This window comes from Arachis hypogaea, chromosome 9, assembly GCF_003086295.3.
Source record: "Arachis hypogaea cultivar Tifrunner chromosome 9, arahy.Tifrunner.gnm2.J5K5, whole genome shotgun sequence".
NCBI classification, from domain to species: Eukaryota; Viridiplantae; Streptophyta; class Magnoliopsida; order Fabales; family Fabaceae; genus Arachis; species Arachis hypogaea.
Window position 1 is genome coordinate 105,618,774 of NC_092044.1, and position 10,724 is coordinate 105,629,497.

Below are 10,724 nucleotides of genomic sequence, written 5' to 3' on the forward strand. Positions count from 1 at the left end.
AGAATGTTCATAGAAAAAAACTCGCTCAGGCTATAGCAAAACATGATCTTGCATTTAGCTTTGTTGAGTATGAGGGTATTAGAGATTGGATTAATTACATTAGTCCAACGATTATAATGCCTTCTAGAAACACTTTAGTTTCAGATCTTCAAATGATTTATTCAACAGAAAAAGAGAAATTGAGGCAGAAGATGTCTAGGATACCTAATAGAATTTGTTTGACATCTGATGTGTGGACAGCATCTACCACTGAAGGATATATTTGTCTGACAGCTCATTTTGTTGATGAGAATTGGCGACTAGTGAGTAAGATTTTGAATTTTTGTCGAATGATTCCTCCCCATACTGGAACCGATATGGAAGCAGTCTTATTTAACTCTTTGAAGCAATGGGGTATTGATAAGAAAGTATTCTCTATTACTTTAGATAATGCTTCTGCAAATGACAACATGCAAAACATCTTAAAAACTCATCTACGTAAGCAGAATAGTTTGCTTTGCGATGGAGAATATTTTCATGTGCGTTGCTCCGCTCACATTTTAAATTTGATTGTGCAAGAAGGGTTAAAGGTGGCTGCTGGAGCTTTATTTAAAATAAGAGAGAGTGTGAAATATGTGAAAGCTTCTGATGGGAGAATGATGAAATTTAAAGATTGTGTGCAGCAAGCAGAAATTGAAGAAGGTGTTGGTCTAAAATCAGATGTTCCAACTCGATGGAATTCTACATATATGATGTTGGAAAGTGCAATTAAATTTGAAAAAGCGTTTGACATCCTTAGTGTTGTAGATGGAGCTTATAAAGATTGTCCGACAAATGAAGAATGGAGCTTAGCAAAAAAAATGTGTGAATTTTTAGAGCCATTTTATGAAACTACAAATCTCATTTCGGGTTCATCATATCCAACATCAAATTTGTATTTTATGCAAGTTTGGAAAATTGAATGTCTTTTGGAAGACAATCAAACTTGTGATGATGTTGTTATTATGAACATGGCTTTCAGAATGAAGATGAAGTTTGATAAATATTGGAAGGATTATAGCACTGTCTTGGCTTTTGGGGCAATTCTTGATCCTCGATTAAAGTTAAAGTTCTTGAGGTTTTGTTACAAAAAACTAGATCCTTCAACCTTTGAATTGAAGGCAAATGAAGTATTGGAGAAATTTAAAAGGTTGTATGGAGAGTACATAAATACTTTTGGTGGTTCAACAATTTCTCAAAGTAGTAATCAATCTCCTATGTCACCTGAAGAAGGAAGGCTTACAAAGAAGAGCAAAATGGTGATGAAGGTATTTAATTTTAATATAGTATTATTTTTCTCCTATTATGTTTATTCGTTATTTAAATAATCTTTATACTACATCTTTTAGGAGTTCAGAGAATTTGACTGTGAAACCCAAACTTCCAAGGATAAAGATGAATTAGAGATTTATCTAAAAGAAGGTTTGATTCACACCAATGAAGATGATTTGAAGTATGATGTGCTGAATTTTTGGAAGATTAATGAGGATAGGTTTCCCACTCTGTCAGTTATGGCCAGAGATGTTTTAAGTATTCCCATCACTACGGTAGCATCTGAGTCTGCATTCAGTATTGGTGGACGTGTTTTAACAAAATATAGAAGTTCCACTCTTCATGCGCATGTTCAAATGCTTATTTGCACAAGGAGTTGGTTACGTGGATTTGTTCCAAATCATGATGGTAAATATTTATGCTATTTTTTTCAAATAATATTTTAAATTAAATTTCTAACTATTTTTTAATTGGTTGATTTTAGATGATGAAATTGGTGAAATTCATGAAGAAGAAGTGTCAACAGAAACGATGCATCCCCCTCAACATTCATAATTTTAGATGATGAATTTTTGTGTCAACTTTATTTTAATTTTCTAGAGACATTATTAATGGTAAATACTAGAGAGTAAGAAAAAGGGTGATGAGACAGTAAATGCTATGTTTGATTTCTTGCTATATATAGTTAAAAGTTGGATTTAATATGATCAATGTACATTATTAACATTTATTTTTTAATTTTTTTATTTTTACGCATAAAAATGATAAAATGATAAAATAAACTAATGACTTTTAATAAGTTTTATATGTTATTGAAATAGAGAATGTAAAAAAAAAAAAGGTTTAGGTAACCCATGGGTTGGCCCTAGGGCTTTTGGCCCATGAGGACTTTTGGCCCTGAGGACTTTTTAAAAATTTGACCCTATTAGTTAAACGACTTTTTATTCTTCTGACCCTATAAAGTAGGGCCAAAGCCCTATAGGGCCTAACATATTGACACCACTAGTCATCAAGATATAAAAGAATATATATATATATATATCATCTCAGTTATATTAAAATAATAATATTAATAAATATTAATATTAAAATTTTTTATTTATTTCATAATAAAATTTATATATTTAAAATTTAGAAAATCTAAATTCTTAACATTTATGTTAACGAAGTATTATTTATTATGTGATTTTTATGTTTTATTGTTTGTTTTGCCATATTTATCCGTCTTCAATATAGCAGCTTGATTATTTAGGAAGTGTTAGCTGACAAAAGTATTATTTAGTATCTACGTAAGTATTAACTAAAGTAGTAAAGTGCTAGAACCTTCTTTCGCCTCTAACATGGGGTGGGAACTTTGAACTTTCTATATCACCAAAAACGACTCAAAACGGGTCTCGTTTTGAACCTTGAACCCTAAATCCCCAATTCAAACCACTCTCTCTGTGATACTCGCAAAGCTCGCTCTTTTAGCTGATTAACCTGCTGTTCAATCGTCATCGTCATCGTCATCGTCATCGTCATCGTCATAATCATACATGAGTCGAATACTCGGTCCCGGTTTCCGCTTCCACCCTACGGACGACGAACTAGTTCAATACTATCTCCGCCGGAAGGTCATCGGAAAACTCAACCACCACGACCACATCGGCGTCATCAATATCTACGACTATGAGCCATGGCAACTCCCCGGTTAGCTTTCTCTTAATAGCTGAATTTCGACCCTAATTTGTTTTCGGTGTCGTGTATCTTAGGGTTTCATAGTGAAATTAGAATTTTATGGTGGTGGTTGTTGTTGTTGTATGTGTTTTTTTAGAATTGTCGAAGCTGAATACTAGGGATTTGGAATGGTATTTCTTCACGGTTCTGGACAAGAAGTACGAGAAGGGGGAGAAGACAAAACGCGCCACCGTCAACGGTTACTGGAAGACCACCGGCAAGGATCGTGAAATCAAGTATGGCGATCGCCAAGTAGGCATGAAGAAGACCCTCGTTTACCATGAAGGAAGGGCCCCGACTGGCAAAAGATCAAATTGGGTTATGCACGAGTACCGGATGGTCGATGAGCAATTGGCGGAAGTCGGATATCAGCTGGTATATATATGTATATGAATTTGAACACGGCTATATTTTTTATTTTGAAATCTTTCTAAATTCGTTCGTATTTTTAATTAAATATCTGGCGTTTCGAAAGTTTGGAAAGTTTATAATTCAATATAGCTGGATACAATGTTGGAAATGGAGGGAGGGTTTATTATTATTATTATTATTTTTGGGGGGGGGGGGGGGGGGGGCTGGGGGTGTTTGCAGAGTCAAGGTTTGTTTGTTTGATTGGTTTATTTGTGTTTTTGGTGGTGGTGGTGGGCGAAGGACGCTTTTGTGCTGTGTAGAATTTTTGAGAAGAGCGGGATGGGCCCTAAGAATGGAGAGAAGTATGGTGCTCCCTTTAGAGAGGAGGACTGGGTGGAGGATGGCGACCTGCTTGAACCGATTGCTGATGAACCTGTGGTTGAGCTGTCTGTTGACCAGAGTGATGCTTTCCTTGAAACTGATGACCTTGAGAAGGTTCGTATACAATCTTCGAGTCACTGATGATAGATTTCATAATAGTCATATTTCATTAATGCAGATGTGTGCCCCTTAACATTCACGAGGATTTGCGTGGCCATATGTTTCCACATTGTTATGTTAATTGTCTTGTTTTTGTCTCAGTCAAATCATTGATTTGTATGGTCAATAGAGATTAGGCTGATTTCAAAGATTGATTTTGCAATTCGTACCCATTTCTGATTCTGTCCTGTTTCTGTATCACTGGGATGATGAATCAAATTTATTCATGCGATTTGTATCGCGAATTGTCTGATACTGTCAACCTTGGTCAATGGTAGATATCCTCTTTTTCAGCTTTACTTTCTGTTCTAAGTTGATGATTTGAAATATTGTCTTAACAGAAACTTGGTACGCATGTGGTCGATGGAAGTGCTGATTTACCACCAAACCCTCCCAACTACTTTTATGGGGAGTGTAGTCACTATCCTCAGCATCAAGAAGAATTTGTTGAAGTTCCGAAACCTTTGGAAGGCACTGAAGGCCGGAATTTCGATGTAACTGGGCCATATGCTGAGGATACCTGTTTAGAAAATCATGAAATGAACCATAATGGGAATTCTTCAGAATTCATTTATGGTGACGTTAATTCAGATGAATTCATGGATTCCATTGTTGATCCTCTGATTGGTGCTGAATTATTCCTGGAAACAGATGATCTTCTGAACCCAATCGAGGGAAATTCCTCTGGGGCAGATCCTTATACAGTTGAGGGAAATCACCCTAGGGCCGATCCCTACGCAACTGAGGGAAATCCCCCTGGGCCAGATCCCTACACAGCTGAGGGAAATTATCCTGGGACAGATCCTTATGCTGTGGATATGTTAGATGAGTATCTTGCACTTCCAGATGATGATATTCTGAGATATATATCTTTTGATGATTCTCCTCCATCAATGGAGGGTGAACACCCTATTCTAGAGCAGATACCACCTCTTATCCAGCAGGTTAGATCTAGCTACAGTAGCTTATTTACCTGCCACACTAATTACGACTTTATCTGCCTATTAAACATCTTTGTTCATTGACAGAATGTGGAGGAAGAGGCCAAGGATGTTTCAGAGGAGAAACAACAAAAGGTGGAGGGAGAAGCTGCAAATATTTTCAAGACAAACAAACATGACCTTGAAGCAAATTCTAGCCGTGGAGGAGCTGCTTCAGGTGAGACTATTTCACTTAGCATCCTAATTTCTCCAGAATCTCACATATACCATGCAAAGCTTGTGTTCTAGTGGATCTAAGTAGCTTGTGAACTTGCATCCTATATTTGTACTGAGATGAGGAAACTCTTTGTTCACTGCCTGGCAGATGATGCAAATCCAATTGCAAAACGCTTCAAGAAATGGTTGGAAGACATCCCAGCTGCTCCCGCATTTGCTGCAGAGCTTCCATCCAAGAAGGATGCACTCCGGCTTCATTCTGCACCTCAGTCTTCAAATACTACTCATGTAACTGCAGGAATGGTCAGCATTACAAACATTACTGCAAGAGGCAATCACATGAATCCGATGGTGGAAAAGATTGGAGGAGGGTTCAACCATCCCATTATCTCTGCTGTTGTTTTGATACCTGTTTCTGGCTTACTTTGTGGCAAGACTCTGTTTGTGCTGACATATGGATGGGCTTTTCTGGTGACGTTTTCATTTCTGTTTGCCACCGTGACTTGCAAAATTGGAACCTTCATGTATTCTGGAAAATGAGAGTTATGGGGTCTGCTGTGAGACAATGGGGTGCGGTTGGTTATCAATTGGTAGTGATGGTACTCATTGTGACTCAAAGATACTACTCTATTTGAAAGTTGCACAACGAATACCCATAACGGCCTGCTGATATCCAGCCACCGCCCATTGGCTCCTTGTACACAAACCCCATCCAAATATATTTATCTATCAAGTGGGGACGTAACATGACTTGATTGGAGGTGTTCATTAGTAAAGCTAAAGATATATAGTCTTTTTGTCATAGATAGTCTTTTGTCTTGGTCGCTTAGATGGACTTCATCTGAAAGGTTATAGGGGTGGCTGTCCATAATAAATTGGAAGATAGTTGGACGCTTAGAGTTGGGGCATCTCGCTACCAAGATGTTGGTTAATCATTCATTAGAATATCTTGTATTAGTGGGATTTTCAGACCAGAATGAATGAATATATGTTTCATAGAATTGATGGCGTGCTTATTCAGCTGTTTCATGATACTTACATTTTGTAGATAAATTTTGTCCCAAGTGTGAAGTAATCTTCGTCGGGCAAATATCTTTTTATCAAGGCATAACATTTGATGATTTGAAAATTGGGTTCAATTTGATCTAGAAAAAACTTACATCAATTTATTTAGAGGTATTTCTGGAAAAATATTAGTCATTTTTTAAATGAATTTTTTTTTTGGTAATAAAAAGGGGCCTAAGCGCAAGGAAAGAAAAACATTAGCTACGGTCTTGAATTACATCAAGAGTACGAGGGAGTACAATTTTCTGAATATCTTCTTGTAATAGTGTTTCTAAATTTTTGGGAGCTATGTCCACGAACTTAAATCCTAAATCCCCATCCAAGCTTTTTCTTGCCAACCAGTTAGCACTTCGATTGGCTTTTCTGTAAACATGGCAGAACTTTAACTCCCATGTGTCTGATTAATTCCTCTTTCTTTAGTGATAGACCTGAGAATTTCTTCTGCATCATTTTCCACAATGACTCGGCGCATACCCATATCCCAAGCCATCCGCAACGCATGGAAAATCCCAAACATCTCCGCTTGCTCTGCACTGCAATAACTTGTGTTAGCTTCAAATCCACCAATCCACTCTCCCAAGTAAGTGCGCAACACACCTCCACATCCTGCTCTTTGTGTTCGATTGTTAGATGCTCCGTCTGTATTAAGTATGACCCACCCCTGCGGTGGTGGTTTCCAATTTATATGTATCTATTTTGTTGTTGTTCTTACTATCTTTGACTGCTTTTTATTTATGAGGGCTTGCTTATAGTTTGTAATGTATTCTAGAATTCGGAATTTAGGATTGTTAGGTCTGGAGTACGGAGGGTTGAAAATTTTCTGACATCTCCATTTCCAGATCCACCAGCAAGTAGTTAGAAAGACATCTGTCCATTCATATTGAGAGTCCTTTCCATATCTGTTTCTCAAATTATTCACTATCCATTCCTCTAAATCTAATTCAAAAACGTGGGGGACAGCTCCGGGATTTAGCATTTGAATCCACACTCTTGCTGCCTTAGGGCAGTCTCTTAATGCATGTATTGTTGTCTCAGCTTGCTCTGGGCAGTTATGACACGAATCACCCGTATTCATCATTCTAGCCCTTCTACTTGCCGTGAAAAGTCTGTTGTGTGCCATTTGCCAAGCAAATACCTTTATTCTTTCTTGTCCTTTTCATTTCCAAAGATTTTGCCACAGGACATGCTTTTCGTTTGTTATCCCAGCTAGAATCGTATAGGCACTAGTTACCGTAAATTCTCCATCAACACTATGATTCCAGCAAAGATTATCTTGTCCTTGATTTTCAGGAATAATCATCTTATTAATCCTGTCCAATATTCTGGTTGGAAGATATTTTCTTAAGGATACCACATCCCAGCTACCATCCTCGAGTCTATAAGATGATATTGTTCTCCCCTCCTCATCCCTAGGCACTTGATTAATTGTCTGATTGGCCAAGATTCCTTCTTCTTTGAGCCACTTTTGCTTCCAAAACATAACCTGTTTTCCATCACCAACTATCCAGTGTGAGTTTTCCTGCATGACACTCTAGAGTTTAGTCAGCTCCTTCTAAAGAGGGGAATCCATTTTCTTGCTATAAGGTACTGTCCTGAATCCAAATTCTCCTTCATACCGGTGTTGGTATACTTTGGCCCAAAGGCTATTCTTCTCTGTTATGAGCCTCCAAATTAATTTTAATAGAAAAGTCTCATTCATCAGGTTGAAGCTTTTGAATCCTAGACCTCCCTATCCTTTCGGGCGACACAGAGTACTCCAACTAATGTGATGAACTCTCTTCTGGTTTCCTACTTCGCCCCGTATAAACTTTCTTTGCATTTTTTCAATTTCATTGCAAATTCCTTTTGGGATTCTTGTGTGTTGCATTTCATAGTAAGCAATAGGGGTGATGGCAGTACTTGCCAGGGTTATTCTTCCTGCTAGAGTTAGGCACTGGGCCTTCCAACCATTCAGTTTTTTCTGTACCCTCTGAAGAATATCTTTGAATCTTTCTTTTCCTTTTCTTTGGTTTGTGAAGGTCGCTCCTAGATATTTGCCAAGCTGTTGCTGTTCTTGGAATTGACACTTATTAACTATCTCTTTTCTACTATCATGTTTCACATTCTTCGAAAAATATATTATAGTTTTGGTTGCATTAATTTTAAGGCCGGAGGCCTGACAAAATCTTTCCATCACTTCACAGACTTCCTCTATTTGATCTGCTGAAGCTTCAGTAAAAACTAGTAAGTCATCAGCGAACAGCAAGTGCGATATAGCAGGCCCCTGTTTTCCAACTTTCATCGGCTTCCACTTTCGACCAGCCACTTTGTCCTCTATAAGCTGGGATAATTTGTCCATGGTTATTATGAAAAGGTAGGGGGATATCAGATCCCCCTGTCTTATTCCTCGAGAGGGTAAAATCATGCTGGTCCTCCCTCCATTTCAAAGTAAGTTATAGGTCACATTAGTAATGCAAGCCATAATGAGGTTGATCATCTCTTCTGGTAAGCCAAAATCTCTCTGACACCCTTCTATGTAACTCCATCTCAGCCTATCATAAGCCTTTTCGAAATCAAACTTTATAGCCATAAACCCTTTTTCCCCTTAACTCTTTTCATAATGTGCATTATCTCCTTTGCAATAAGAATATTGTCTTGTATTTTTCTCCCTGGAACAAAGCTCGACTGGCACGGGGAGATTCTGTCCTCCAACAAAGGTTTTATTCTCTCCACAATAATTTTACTGATACCTTTATAATTCACATTACAGAGAGCGATAGGGCGATATTGGGAGATGAACTCAGGATTTTGGATATTGGGAATCAGGGTGAGGAGAGTCTGGTTGTAGAACTCCAAAAGACTTGGGTTCCTCCATATTTGTTGAACAAATTGGTATGTGCTATTTTGGATGACCTCCCAGTTTTGTTTGTAGAATAAACTTGGATAACCATATGGCCCAGGGGCTTTTAAGGATCCTATAGAGTGAATGGCTTTTTTTACCTCTTCTCTTGAAGGATAAGCATACATTCTTCTACTCAACTCTTCATCAATTTGGGGATAGTAGCTCTTTATGATGTGAGGGCTTGGCACAACCCCTTCTTCTTTATATAAGTTCTCATAGAAGTTCATGGCAAGGTTCATCAATTCCTCCTGATCTTCCTCCCAGTCCCATTCTGATTCCTTAATTTAAGGATTTTATTTTTCCTTCGTCTTATAGTAGTTCTTGTGTGAAAATATCTTGTATTTCTGTCACCTTCGATGAGCCAGTTTTCTCTAGATTTCTGAAGCCACATCATCTCTTCCCTATCTAAAATCTCTTCTAATTTCTTATTCAGGTGTTTTTCAAGTCTTTCTAGAAACAAGTTTTTTCCATAGTCTGTTGCTCGTTGTATTCCGCCCAGTCTTCTCATAATCTCCTTCTTCCTCTTATTAATGTTTCCAAAAGTTTCCTTATTCCACCCTTTCAAAGCAACGGTTAGATCTTCAAGAGATTGTTTTAAGTCCATCTGATCCTTCCAATTCTGAGCAATACAATTACCAAAATCAGGATGAAGGCTCCACATAGCTTCATATCTAAATGGTCGATCCATGCGCTGGTTCTGGAAAGGATTTAACGTGATAAGAATTGGGTGGTGATCTGAATGCCTTCTGGTTAGAACTTCAAGCTTAGCCTCATCGAACCTTACCCTCCAATCTGCATTAGATAGCGCCCTATCTAGTCTCTTAAAGACCCTTTCCAAACCATTCCATTGAGGGCCTCTCCATGTGAATTTAGCACCAACAAAGCCTATATCTATCAGCCCAGTATTCTGGATCCAACTAGCAAATCTTCTACAAGCATTTATGTCAGTCCTAGCTCCTCCTTTCTTCTCATTAGGGTCAGCTATTTCATTGAAGTCACCCACCAGAAGCCACTCCCCCTTCTGGTTCAGGCCTATTTCATTTAGCTCCTTCCATAAGCTTCTCCTATTTTGCTCTTGGGGACTTGCATATACAGCAGTAAGAAACCAGCTTCTATCATTATTAGGTCTGATCTCCATATGTACATATTGCCTTCTAGACTTTAAAAAGGATACATTCATCCCTGGGTCTCTCCACAAAATCCATATGCCTCCGCTAAAACCGTTTGCCTCCTCCATATGGTGATAAGGCATACTGATACTATTTACTACACTTAGAGCTTTCCTACCACTACATCTAGTCTCCATAAGAATAACTATATCAGGATTATTTTGCCTAATAATCTCCTTAAGGGTACGGCAGAAATCTCTACTAGCCGCCCCTCTACAGTTCCAAGATAATATAATCATGGTAACAAGAGAGCTGGTACCTCAACAAGGCAAACTCCTTATATACTCTCCCCTACTGGGTTTTCTCCAATCATCTGGGATGTTCCCATGTCTTCTTTATCCTCTGCATCCATGCCTATTTCTCCGCTTGGGTTATTCCTTCTTTCCTCTCCTCCGAGACCTTGCTCCTTTTCATATGCTTCTAGTGCATCCACCATAATTTTTGATTCAATAGAGTGGAGATTTGGGGAGCTATAGTTTGGAGGGTCGCCCATGTCTTCATCCATCTGTCCTGTTTCAGGTATGAAAGATTCCTCCATGGGGGTGTCCTGTGACT

General features: G+C 38.3%; 2 protein-coding genes across 2 annotated transcripts; one reads left to right on the forward strand and one right to left on the reverse strand.

The window, feature by feature from the left end:
• The first annotated feature begins 2,491 nt into the window (after nt 1-2,491).
• Nucleotides 2,492-6,055, forward strand: LOC112711490 (NAC domain-containing protein 78). Its single transcript, XM_025764158.3, has 6 exons — nt 2,492-2,979; nt 3,104-3,381; nt 3,658-3,852; nt 4,239-4,841; nt 4,926-5,055; nt 5,203-6,055. Exons 1-6 carry the CDS (start codon nt 2,826-2,828, stop codon nt 5,592-5,594), a joined length of 1,752 nt encoding a protein of 583 aa, XP_025619943.1. The 5' UTR covers nt 2,492-2,825; the 3' UTR covers nt 5,595-6,055.
• Nucleotides 6,056-9,238: 3,183 nt separating this feature from the next.
• Nucleotides 9,239-10,408, reverse strand: LOC112709432 (uncharacterized). Its single transcript, XM_025761317.1, has one exon. The coding sequence runs from the start codon at nt 10,406-10,408 to the stop codon at nt 9,239-9,241; it is 1,170 nt and encodes a 389-aa protein (XP_025617102.1).
• Between the last annotated feature and the right edge of the window lie 316 nt (nt 10,409-10,724).